General features: G+C 35.9%; 2 protein-coding genes across 2 annotated transcripts; both read left to right on the top strand.

Moving 5' to 3' along the window:
- Positions 1–1925: 1925 nt before the first annotated feature.
- LOC133524002 (polypeptide N-acetylgalactosaminyltransferase 5-like) lies at positions 1926–10396 on the top strand. Its single transcript, XM_061859760.1, has 5 exons — positions 1926–2150; positions 5874–6038; positions 7413–7700; positions 8264–8430; positions 9992–10396. The coding sequence occupies exons 1-5, from the start codon at positions 2147–2149 to the stop codon at positions 10181–10183; spliced, it is 816 nt and encodes a 271-aa protein (XP_061715744.1). The 5' UTR covers positions 1926–2146; the 3' UTR covers positions 10184–10396.
- LOC133524544 (putative polypeptide N-acetylgalactosaminyltransferase 9) lies at positions 10340–12850 on the top strand. The gene is made up of 4 exons (XM_061860629.1): positions 10340–10372; positions 10583–10690; positions 11752–11877; positions 12665–12850. Exons 1-4 carry the CDS (start codon positions 10340–10342, stop codon positions 12848–12850), a joined length of 453 nt encoding a protein of 150 aa, XP_061716613.1.
- Positions 12851–13499: the final 649 nt, after the last annotated feature.

Here is a 13499-nt window from a genome sequence, read left to right as displayed (position 1 = left end):
ACGATATAAGTTTATAATTCAATGTTAATTATGGATTAATTTTATTGGCTTTTCGTTTTAATAATAGGCTATGTATTATGATGATAGGTATTATAGTAAAATTGTATTGTATTGTAAATTAATTGTTAATAGGCATGATTTAGGCAGTTAATAATGTTTGAAATATTTCAGTTACTATTGTTTATGAATAAATGAAATTAATGAAATGTGCAAATTGGAATGAAAGTATAAATAACTACATTTTTTATGCATTACTTACATAATTCGTAATTTTAACTCGTAAGGTCAATGTGGCGAAGACCGCGATATTGAATTAAATTCATTTCTAGGAGGACTGTCGTAGAGCAACTCTGCTAGTGGAGTATATTTACAAACGCAAAAGCAAAAGAGCCGGTACTGTCTTCTCTTATGAACTGTCTTACCCGCATTGACTAACCTAATAACAGGCGACATCTTTGGTTCGCAGCTTGGGACATGCTGAATGCTTATTCCCCAACTTTGTCGTATGAAGACAAACTGGCAGAATTAAATGGATATGATTATCCACCAGGTAAAAACCTCAATTCGAGTAGGTGTGCATTGTCATAATCTCTTAAGGCACAGCCATACAAGTAAAAAATTCAAAATTTTACAGTGAAATTTGAACCTATAATATGGGAAATAAAGTTGATTTTGTTTTGAGATAAATGCAACTGTGGTCCAATAGAACATGATTTAAATTTCAATAAGTGCTATAATACGTCGGACCTTAGGAGGATAATACTGATGATGCACGCCTGCATGCAGGTTGAATATGCATGTACAACTTAGCCATAAAATCTTGTCTTGTTACCATATTCGAGCAAATAAAGATATTTTGATTGATTTTGATACTCAATATATTTGAGCCGCTGCAGTTTAAAGTAGTTAACCATTTAGTACTTTTACAATGGCTGTCACTGGGTGCTTAAGGCATGCAAAACTGTTAGTCAAAATTACAAATAAATAGTTGCGGACGATCTTATACAGATCGACCTAGCCCCAAACTAAGCAAAGCTTGTAGTACGGGTACTAGGTGACAATATACATAGTTAGGTATATAGATAAATACATACTTAGATACATAGATAAGAGATAACATAACATAGCTCTGGAATAAATATTCGTGATAAACACACAAATAAATGTCCTTGCCGGGATTCGAATCCGGGACCTCCTGCTTCATAGACAGGATCAGTACCGACTAGGCTAGGAGGCCGTTACTAGGCTACGAAGCCGAAACAAAGCTAACTTCAACTCGTGCACTTTACATGTTCCTGATTCTATGTTTTATGCAGGCAACAATGGAACACCAGTTCGAATAAAAGATAACATAAAGGGCAGCATTCGGGCCCTAGTAGCTAAGGGCTGGGAGGACCATGCTTTCAACGAATTCGTCAGTGAGATTATTCCTGTGAACCGGTCACTGCCTGACGTGAGAGATCACAGGTGACATAAATAACCTATTATTACTTATTGCCAAGTTAATTGCAATTTTGATTTATCAAGTTAAAATTAGAATGGAACGGGAGACCTTTTAATAGGCCTCTGGGTTGCTAGAGAATTTATCAGTCTTATGAACATTCGTTTGGGTGCATGTACGAGTATATTTCTTATTTTAGGAAAACTACAAAAACCGTTAAAAAATTACTAAAAAGTCTGTTTTAGGTGAAAATTTGCTATAGTCAATTCTAAGTTACCGGTTTGAGGTTCACAGTTCAAAGTCCTCTCAAATAAACATTTTTACCAGAATAAAAATACGTGAAGCGATTGAAATTAAAAGGATTGAATTTAACTAGAATTAGGGACAGGAGATTTTGTTTTCTTGGAATTTAGCAATCAGAAATAGGTAAAAGCGAAAAAAACGCAGACCGTTGAACCTCCGCCAAATACGATTGTTGTGTGAATCGGCAGGAGACACTTCTCTAAAACGAATACATTTTCCAAAATTACATAACATTACAGGTGTAAAGAAATAAGCTATCCCAATAATCTGCCTCCAGCTTCAGTGATCATTTGTTTCCACAACGAAGCCTGGTCAACGCTTCTGAGGACCATATACTCGGTGCTCAACCGATCACCCTATGAATTACTCAATGAAATTATTTTGATTGACGACTTTTCTACCATGCGTAAGTTTTATTATTTTAGATACATACACGAACCTTATTGAGCTTACTGTGGGACTTAGTCAATTTGTGTAAAAAAGTCCTATAATATTGATTTATTTATTTTATTTATACATACACAAATTATGCCTATTTCCCGGAGGGGTAGGCAGAGACGACGGATTTCTACTTGCTACGATCCTGACATACCTCTTTCGCTTCCTCCATTTTCACATTCATTCATTCTTTCCGGTTTAGAGTGCTCTTGACCTGGCCTTAATTCAGGATTTTACCGATTTGATTAGACAAAGTTTACCCCTTCCAGCTCCCTCTTTTACTTCCCCCTTATACACTTTTATTTACTTAGAGAGATTATCTATTTACAGGCATTTACTTGTCCTTGATTTGGTCTAAATTATCACTATGTCTGCGACTCTGCACTAACTATGTATGTCACTTTCAAAGTGTCAATAAAATTGGAAAAGTTACAGGAAATATTTCAGAGAAAATTAAGGAAACTTTCATTTTGGAAACGGAAAATTACGGTCGCTATACAAAAATATGAGAAGTTTCCGAAATTTTACAATGTGGACATTCAGACCGCACATTAGTACTTAAATGTCTATGCTTACTAACACTACTCTTTTAGTACTATGGCTTGGCTTAAGACATTTCAAGCGTGAACCCTAAATGCTTAAAAAAATCAAAATTTCGGTGGAATTCGCCAATGGCGTTTTCAAGTTAATGAACATCTATTGGTAGAACTCACGGCAGCATACGGTTTTGTGGGAGCGACGTGTCCTTTGTTTCTTTTGAGCAATTAGTACCTGCCGATTTTTTATTCTCCGTACTGGATTGTGTCCCAAGATTTCAACTGCAAAGTTTTTTTTCAAATTTTCATGACTTAGAATTGACATGTATCCATCGCCTTTTTAATAAAATTTCTACATTTAATAAATGTTTTATTTGAATGTTATGAGTCGTCAATTAGGAAGTACTTTAGCGAAAAGGATCCATTCTCTAGAATTTGTCATTTAAATAAATTACTTCCCTTTTTAACAGAAAATTCAAATTCTGTTGACAGCTTTTTGTGGGTTTGATCATTTTTACAAGCTTTTATTTAACTTGCCCTGTTAGTATGTAAGTTTGTTAGTTAGCGTGGGTCAAATCTTGGAAGCTAAATTTGACCCACTTTCCGATTTCCGTTTGAGCTGATAATTTGCGTATGTAAGTCGGGTATCAATGCCATATTATGGTACCATCGAGCTAATCTGATAATGGAGACAGGAGGTGGCCATAAGAACTCTTTGATAAAACAACGCAACCTAATTGTCTGTTGTATTTAGAATTGTTTCGATGAGTAGTTGCCTGTGGTAAGAATATTGTGGCGACAAAAGGTTGTACCAAAAATGTTTGCTAAAAACTTATCCCTAAATGGCGCCCTACTTATTGGATAAATTCTCTAGAAACGTAAATTTTAGCTCAACTAGGGAAGGGGGGGCAGGGGGGTTTAAGGTCGGCAACGCGATTGTAACTCCTCTGAAGTTGCAGGCGTATATAGGCTATGGAGAAGGCGGACCGTATGCTTGTTTGCCACCGACGTAGTGTAAAAAAAAATTCGTTGAATTTACATTGAGATCAAAAGGTGCTTTTCGGACCATCGTCTGAACCCCTCTAAAAACAACACAATGTATAATAAACACTGAATTAAGGTTACTAATATTATCACAAAACAATGTTCCTTTCACAATACTTCTAAAATTCATTAGACTGAATAAATTCGAATGTCCAATTAAAGTTCAAGCCAGATGGTTGTAAATAACATTAGCATTGCAAATGGCAATCCAACAACAAAACAATTTCCAACTAGTAGAAATCACATCATATAAATTTATGCACAAACTTTAGATGAACTTCAAACTGCTCTTTACATTCAAATTGGCTTGATCCCTAATTAGTACGAGTATGACTTTGATTTCATTGAAATTATGAATTTCTGTGACTCTACGGCAAGCATTAGTTAAAGTATACAAAAGAGTATTATGAAATATGCTTTTGCTTTGAAATAACAAATCTGCTTTCGAATAATTTGATACAGATTTAATTAGGCACCATTAGGCCTTGTTTATTTGCAGGTATATTTCTACTTATATTTATTCTTTATTAGTCCTTTGCATTTAATCTGAGCTAGATGTAAATGAAACTAAAATACGTTGAATCTAATGGTATTACCTACATTATACCTGAAATAAAATTATAAGGCAGTTTTTATATACTCATAATGTTTTTTTTTTATCTTTACCTAATGTTAAAACTATGGCTCTAAAGAAAATTTGTAAAGGTTTCATTTTGATTCCGACTGCTGCTCATTGCTGATGCAAGTTACGGGAAACGAACGATGTCACTGACAGTTTTCTTAATAATGTCTGACAGAATGTTCATCCTAATTGGTCACTTAAAACTAGCATACATATTATAAGATATATCTTAAAACTCAAAACTGCTGTAACACATTAGCTCCGACGAGTAACGCAACCCCGCAGTGTCAGGGAGCCGACCCCGGAACCGCCGGAACTTGACGCTCTTCGACCAAAACTCCTTCTTGGTTAAGGTCGCTAAACGTTCAGTCGGAACGCTCACCACAAAAGAGTTAAAATTTACATTGAGTACAACGTGTGTGTGTACAACGAACATGTGTCAAAATTCTCTCAACAAACTCGATCGACTCGTAAACAATGGAATACGCTTCATTTTTGGAATTCGAAAGTTTGATCATATATCTAGCTACCGTCGCCAGCTCAAGTGGCTTCCCATACGTCAGCGCCGTTCCTTTCGAATACTCTCCTCACTTTTCTCTATCCTATTCGAGCCCTCCACTCCAGAATATCTCAAATGTAACTTCAACTTTATGACCCCCCGCCCAGGCTGCGAGCTGCGCTCTGCCCGTTCTCTTAAACTCTCTGTTCTCCCTCACCATACTGGTTTCCTAAAGTCTTCTTTCGCTGTTCAAGCAATCCGTCTTTGGAATGCGCTTCCTCTAACGATTAGACAAGCCGCAAACAAGCTGAATTTCAAACGTATTCTCTACAAGCACCTGCTAGATACTGTCTAGTGGGACCCCCCCCCCCCCCCCCCCTCGTCCCCCCGGCCCCGCACACATGCAGAAGTATATTTATGTATATTGTATAGTATATTATGTAATTAATTTGTATATGTATTTATAATGATAATTTGTGTAGTTTATAAAAGTATTATATATATTACCTATTAGTTTGTATACTGGCTTAGTAGTATTAGACTTAGTATTTAATTTTGGAATATTTTTTTTCACACTGCACCCACCTTAGCAAATTTCTGTTTGGCCCAGTGGTTGACTGGTAGAGAATGCCTCAAGGCATTAAGTCCGCCTATTGTACGTTATACTTGTACTTGTGCAATAAAGTTTAAATAATAATAATAATAATAATTGAGTAGAGATTCCAATTTCACTACCCTCAGGACGGATCCGGACTTCACTCGTACATACTTTACGATGTCATGGACCTTCGTAAGGTACACATACAGTTGGTGTTGCACGGCAAACGACAAAATATGGTCGCAGCAATGCTTCAACGATGGCAACACAATTTATAAAAGTTACAGTAACATCACACATTTTCCGCTGCGCCAATGCTGCTGGAGTAATCGCAATCATAATGTAGCCTTTAGTCTTTACCTATCTTTAAGATACTGACGGGATAATTTCAGCGCATCTAAAAGCACGTCTGCAATCGTACGTGCACGAGCTCCCTAAGGTGAAATTGATACGGACCGAGCGCCGCGAGGGATTGATCAGAGCTCGGATGATAGGAGTGAAACACGCTGTCAGTGAGGTTGTGGTGTTTCTGGATAGCCACTGTGAGTGCGCTGAAGGTAAAATTCATTTATCTATTACCTTTACCTAGTACGTGTACGTATCCAAGATATAATTTACCTAGTATACTTGGTATTTGTGAGTATCCAAGGTGAAACATGCTGTTAGTGATGTTGTAATGTATAAGGCCGTGTGTGGTGTTTTCAAATTCATCAAATAACTAGTTTCCGCCCGCGTCTTCATCTGCTTGGGATGATATAGACGATTGATAACACTTTCCTATGTGCTTCCTAGAGCTTTAATTATCTCTATACCAAATATTATCTAAATTGGTGCAGCGGTTTACGGTAAAATATAGATAGGGATAGGTACGGAGGTAAAAGATAGATAGACAGAGTTACTTTTGCATTATAATATTAGTAGGGATTGTAGCAGGTATTCAAGGCAACGAGTTTAGTAGTAGTAGTAAACTCTTTATTGAACAAAAAAAATATATTAACACTAGAACAGTCGCTAATGGGTTTGCTGGACCCAGGGCCTTTATTATGAACGCTAACTTGCTCATGAGATATTGCACGACGATGTCGTTTTTAGTACCTTCAAGTGCAAGTTCGTCGGGTCGATTCGTCATTTCGTTTGTCTGTCAGGGTGTCACACTCACGAGCAACGGGCGTCAGAAGTGTTTATGTGTCTGTTAGACCCGGTGGCGACCGTTAACGTATGTAAACATTTCTTACTTCTGGGTCCACTGGACCCATGAGTGACTAGTATTTACATGATCTTAACCATTATGTCTTTAAAATTTATCATTTTTTAGCATAAAAGTTAACTTAGACTTTTTTTGACTAGCTCGTAGAGTTTTGTCAAAAAAATATAGCAGATTACTTTTTTGAACTAATAGAGTATTAAAACTCTTCTGAAACTGACAATAAAGATGTTGGAGGAATTCTCCAATAGGATAAATTCGGAGTGAATGTACGGATTTTGTTTTAATATACAATGAGATCGTTTTTAGCCATATTTGATGAAACAAATCTAGAAATTCAAGATAATTTAGTATATAAAAAAACCGGCTAAGTTGTTGATTATTATTTCATGCATGCTTTATAATCTAGTTTAAGGAATATTATGTGTATAACCATTGACTTCCAATAGTTTTCATTTTATGGTTACTTAAATTACTGGGTCCAGTTGACCCCAAAGCGACTAAATGTGTTTCAAACTAGGGCGCGACTGTTCTAGTGTTAAAAATAACATACAATTAGTAAGAAGTACTAAGGCGAACTTATTCCCATGAGTTTAAAACGTTTGTTAACTGTTTTTCTAAAGACTAATAATAAAACGATAGAGATTAATGTTCTTAAGCGAAGAGTTCTGAGGCTGTTTTATCTGGATGCTTCTCATAATATTTATACAATATAAGTTACTTTCAGGATGGCTAGAACCTTTATTAGACCGCGTCCACTCGGACCCCAAAATCGTCGTCAGTCCCCTAGTCGATGTTATCCTCGATACCACCTTCGAGTACATAGCGCAAGACATTTTCGACCTCAGAGTCGGAGGCTTCACTTGGGATCTCAAATTTATCTGGATTGGAATACCAGACTCCATAGAAGAACAGAGAACAGGAATGGTGTCTGCTGTGAAAACGCCAACGATATCGGGTGGACTGTTCGCGATAAATAAGAAGTATTTTGAGAAGATTGGGTATTATGATGAAGGTAGGTATTTAGTAGTAGGGCAACTTGGAAAGTGATCAGTTTAGATCCTGATATTTATGTGACATTAAATCCGTTGCCGAATCTTAAATGTGCATTTAATATTTAACTGCTTATTTGTGGAGAGAGTCCGACTGATCCTAGTTACCAGTTGAAATTTTGTGTCAACCCATAAAGTTAAAGAAAGAGAGGGTCAGGTATACGTTTAATATCTACAATAATAAAGATAAAATAAAATATATATATAGATATGAAATTTGTGCCAAACAATGTTCTCATTGGCTGCCGAATGTTGGACCTCCTAGATTCAATATCACTATTATAGTATTTAAGGAACTAGCTCGATGTATATGTATGTATTATATTATCTCCTATGGATGACTTAAACTAAAATAAAATTCAATCGCGTGCACTTACTTTAAATTATTACTTGGCCTGATCTTTCGAACGTAACATTACCTCCTTGGTTGCAACCAGATTGCCTAGGAATTGTATTAAAATCTTCTAGCTGGGTTTTACTTACTCCCCGCACTTAGTCACATAATGATTAATGACTTATTCATTAGGAATGAAGATCTGGGGAGGAGACAATTTGGAACTGTCGTTCAAAGTGTGGATGTGCGGAGGGAGTCTGGAAATGGTGCCGTGCTCACACGTCGGACATATTTTTAGAAAGAGGTTCCCGTATGAAGGAAAAAGCTATATCAAGAGGAACTTAGTGAGAGTTGCAGAGGTTTGGAACATTGAAATCTGTAAAAAATATTTTCCAGTACATATGGTGCTACTTATAACTTACTTGGTCATGTGTACTGTAAAACGTTGTACGATACATGTTTAAATGGGTTATTCGCATCGTAATGTACTATTACAGTACATATGGTGCTAATTTACCTCCTTAGTGCACCAGTAATTAGCACTAAACGTGCCTTTGTCGAAAATTTAAAAAGCCATATGCTGTGGTGTGCACTGTAGTACGTTACACACACCTTCACATAATCTATCTATGTATACTCCGTAGGTTGAGGATCATATTTCATAATTAAATTATACTTCCAACCAACAAGTCTCAATTGACGCCACACCTCACATGGCGACCCTGACAGGATTCGAACTTGGAATAAAGATTCCACAGACTGTAAAAAGTTGTACGATACACATACGAATAGGTAATCCGCATCTCGTGTCGATTTAAAATACAGTTTCGCTTGTGTTTTCATTTATCGTCACTCGTTGCGAATTCATCACAGTTAATTTTAAGGTATACCTTACGTATTTTTTTTTGCTTATTTAGAGTTTCCGTATTTTTGTCTATTCAATGTTACTACACCTTAGAGATTATTTATTTAAGGTTAAAATAATTAAAATCATATTAAGCATCTAAACGCAATAAGTAATAATAGTAAGTATATAGCAAATGTACACTAATCAATGTGTAAACAGGCCCCAATATGAAAGCCAGCCATACTTACCCCACAGCCACACTTCTCCATATTGACCTTACTTAACTATCAGTAACTTGAAGGCAAACTTTAAATTAGTTCTGTATAACTACATATCTGACTTAATTACATATGTTTGAGATTTAACAATAGGGTAGTTTCCAATTTTTTGAAACGCTTGTATTACGTTCTATATTACCTAAAAGTTGCTCTAAAATTCAACTTTTATACTAAAAACGGCTTTAAATATGTTAAATTAACAAAATATATTTTGACAGATGCTTTCGCGCCCAAAACGCTCTTTGAAAATTGTGTGACGTCATAGTTTACGGTTTGACACATAACTACATACACATGTAGAAGATACGAACTGTCAACTGAAATTTGTCATTTTTTGTTTATCGCCTAACTGTCAACAGTGTCAATCCGAGAGTTGTGACGTCATCAGAATCTTTAATAACGTTTCGAGTTTGGTCACGTGACGTGTGCCAAAAGATATTTTAAATTCAATATTTACAAAAATTGAAATTACAGGTCCCCTAAAAGTAGTTTAACATGTTCTTATAATCCAAATGAATTTATTGGGATACAATTCTGCCCTAAGATTTGTAGATGGAAACAACCCTATTACTTAGATTATCTCTTCTCCATCGATCAAGTTCAGATAAATATCAAAAGTAACCTGAGTACGTGTACGGTCATGTCTGAAAACATCGATACGCGAAAAAGTGCCAAAAATATGTATACACGACTTTATTGCTCATATATTAAGGTAGTGTATAAATATGTTTGGCACTTTTTTTGTATCGATATTTACAGACGTGACTATATTCGAATTTGGATTATATTAAATAGGTGTGGATGGACGACTACGCCAAATATTACTACGAGAGAATCAACTTCAAGAAGGGAGATTTTGGCAACGTGACAGAAAGGAAGGAATTAAGAAAACAACTGAACTGCAAGTCCTTTGATTGGTATTTGAAACACGTTTATCCTGACATTGAAGTTCCTGATGACTTAGCGGCCAGTGGGAAAGTATGTTAGAAATATAAAGATAATAAATTTGAAATATACGACAAATTCTTTTAAAACTTATTTAAGTACTTTACTCATTCTTCTTTATTAGGCGCACTTGCCACTATTAACTTCACAATGTACATGGCTCTGTGGAGCTATAGTTTAATAAGTTTCGAAATCGGAATGGAACGCGGTCATTTGCCATGGTTCATCACAGTTCATTGTTTCGTTGTCATATACATATACTAAAGTATACAATGTATACATATTTCTTATATAAGAAACTTCTAAGAAACTTATTGAGTCCGAAATTGAACCTCCACTTTCGCTTTGGTAACAGTAAACTCGCTGCCAAAGGACTCATATTTTGTGTCGATTTGCTATAAATGACTAATGTATTTAATATACACTTTTGTATCGTTATAGATACTTCATATCGGTAAATACGGACACTGCCTCGATGCACCGAATCGCATTCGTAAACCCCAGCAGGACGTGCAGATTGCCAAATGTCATCATGAAGGTGGAAATCAGGTATTCAATTACATTTAACATTATGTTACATGCATTATAAAACGTGTTCATCATCATCGTGAACTTATTACAGTTATTCTCTTGTCGGTGGAATATCTTCCAGCTTTTCCTATCTTGCGCCAGTTCTTTGACTTGACACGACCCCTACCTGTTTCTTTCATTTTGTCTAAGTAACTGAGACTGGGTTTTCCTTTACCTCGCTTTCGTCCTATCTGCCCCTCCAGGATAGCTTTACATGAAATAAAACTATTTAAACCGATTATATCGCGTATAATGAAGTTAAAATACATCCCGACGTTTAGAATCCTTAACAGCGTTGGGGTTAACAGATGACTAAGAAAAAATATGCACCTCTGTTAAAATTACAATGAGCAAAAGTATTTACATAGGTACAGAAATAATGAACAAAACTATATTTTTTTAAGGCTTATACATGCAAAATTGTTATACATACATAACAATTATCTCAAGTAACATTACTTTACTGAAAATGTCTACACCATTCAATATTGTGGTCTCTGTGCTGTGGACAGACTTATGTCATGCTTGTTCCTTTATTAGATGGTCAAATAGATCCTAAGCTGGTGGTAGAGAAAAACCATCTTATCTATTAAAGTTTGGATATTTGCTAATCTCAATGTTTAGATACTGATAGATTGGATTTGTCCATAACATGCACCTAGACTGTAGACTTCGGTCAACCGTGCTTGACATCAGCTATTTGTTCCTTTATCCGAGTAGAAATGCTCCGCTTCGTCTGCCCCACATATGAAAGGCCACATTCACTAATCATTTTTTTAGCAGTCGTTTAACGTTAGCCAATTCTCTTTAAATTCTCAAAACAAAGTTTTATTCATAATCAAATACAAAGGTAATCCGCCACATGCTTCGTCAAAACAAAAATGTAATCCGCACAAGTAGGTATCGTCACATACTTATTCTACATTAATACTTTTAAACAACTCATAAATTTCGAAACAAGCTTCGTCAAAAATATCTATACTACTAAATTAGTATTTGAGAAACTTTATGCCTCAATAAAAGCGATTAAATGTTTTTAGTACTGGATTTATGAAAAGGAAGGAGAACTCCGTCGAGATGACTACTGTTTAGATTACATGTTCGGTACCGTCATACTTTTCTACTGCAAGCGGTCAGCATCACAAATCTGGCTCTATGATTCAACGGTACGTACAACGAAATTTTTCTAACCTCTGTCTAATGTACCCTCGGGCGGCAAAGCAATATTTTGAATTATCGCACTGTGCGTCACGCACGCAGCTTCGAGGCGGCAAGTTTTCAATATTAAAAATGGCGGCCGTCGCATGCGTGGTTGTTGAAGAGCGTCCATCTCGAGGCATCTTACCGCACGAGGGGATATATGTAATCTTATAATAATTATACGTATAAAAAATTCCAACTTAAATAGGTCATCAAAATTATATCTAAATGATGTCAGTCGTACGTGCGTATCGTCTCCAATACATGTACGGATAAGTACAAGCGAAATGTACGCGCGTCATTTAGATGTTACAATGTAAGTTCGAATCGACTTCGTGCAAGTAATTTTAAAGGGAAAGTGGAAAAATCCAAAATTCATAATATATTCAAACTTGTGACGGCGACGATCTTTAATACCAGTCCAAATGCCAACCAACCAACCAACCAACCAACTGTCCAACTATTAGACCAACCATAAGAATTTTTTGGTTAAAGTGAATAAGCTGGTGAAACAAAATTGTATCTCCAGGGGCCGATTTTTGAATTCCGAGCGCTCGATTTCGTCATTTGAATATAGGTAATCTGGTGGTATTGACCACTCGTTATCAAATTCTATTAGTAGAATTTAAATGCTTAGTAGTGGAGATATTATTAAAGGGAAAACACGAAATCGAGTGCTCTCTTTGATTGTCTAGTTGTTCGAATTTAGATCTATTTTGTGTGATGTGAAATGATGTTTCTAATGTTTTTTAGACACAAAACATAAGACACATGCAAACACAGAAGTGTCTCACAGTCAAGCAGTACGCCGACGGCCTGAAGATCCTGCTGCAGCCGTGCTCAGCAGACTTGCAGCAGAAATGGGTCTTGGATAACTTCCACGTGGATAGACTGACACCGGAACTGCAGAGTTATGCCAGGAAGAATATGCTGTTGTAGATAATTTAAAAAAAGACAGAATGTGTGGTGATAAACATTGTCTAAGGCGGTCTCCATATTATTGAATTTCAATCTAGTAGCTCAAGTTGAATTTCACTTAGCGCTTTAAAGATAAAGATAGTTTATTTTCCAAGTAGGCATATTACAATACGCTTATAAACATTATAAACATCAAATAAAGCTACGCCGGCACTATCCCTATACCTCTGACCCGAGAAGATTTAAATCCCTCCTAGGATCTCCTCCTCCTCTCTTGTAGGAGGGTATCCCAATATGAGACCGGCAAGAAACTCGGCGGGACACGTCTTTTCAAATAATTACATCTTACAACTAACAAATACAATTTAAATTAATATGGAATTTAAAAAAATCACAATGACCCGTTACCTTGATTACGTTCGCCATTTCTCTATCTGAAGGTTGTCTGGAAGAGATCGCTGTTTAGCGATAAGTCCGCCTGTTGTTACCTACATATTTATACCTTTACATACTTTGTACTATTTTTTTTTGTAGTGTGCAATAGAGCATTTTATTATTATTATTATTCCCTTTATTTTATTTTTTCTCTTACGTTAGGTTTTTTACAATATGTATATAAAAGTAAAATATAAAAACACTTACAAAACAATACAAAAGATATAAACACATT

This window comes from Cydia pomonella, chromosome 13 (assembly GCF_033807575.1).
Source record: "Cydia pomonella isolate Wapato2018A chromosome 13, ilCydPomo1, whole genome shotgun sequence".
Taxonomy (NCBI): domain Eukaryota; kingdom Metazoa; phylum Arthropoda; class Insecta; order Lepidoptera; family Tortricidae; genus Cydia; species Cydia pomonella.
The sequence above is the reverse complement of the archived record's forward strand: the minus strand, read 5'-3'. Positions and strand labels throughout refer to the sequence as shown.

Excerpts from the sequence above, each read along its gene's own strand:
- LOC133524002 (XM_061859760.1), top strand. Across the intron at positions 7,701-8,263 it reads GATTGGGTATTATGATGAAG|GAATGAAGATCTGGGGAGGA; the intron begins GTAGGTATTTAG and ends CTTATTCATTAG. Across the intron at positions 8,431-9,991 it reads ACTTAGTGAGAGTTGCAGAG|GTGTGGATGGACGACTACGC; the intron begins GTTTGGAACATT and ends TATATTAAATAG.
- LOC133524544 (XM_061860629.1), top strand. The coding sequence starts at position 10,340 with ATGGAACGCGGTCATTTGCCATGGTTCATCACA. Across the intron at positions 10,373-10,582 it reads ATTTGCCATGGTTCATCACA|ATACTTCATATCGGTAAATA; the intron begins GTTCATTGTTTC and ends GTATCGTTATAG. Across the intron at positions 11,878-12,664 it reads TCTGGCTCTATGATTCAACG|ACACAAAACATAAGACACAT; the intron begins GTACGTACAACG and ends AATGTTTTTTAG.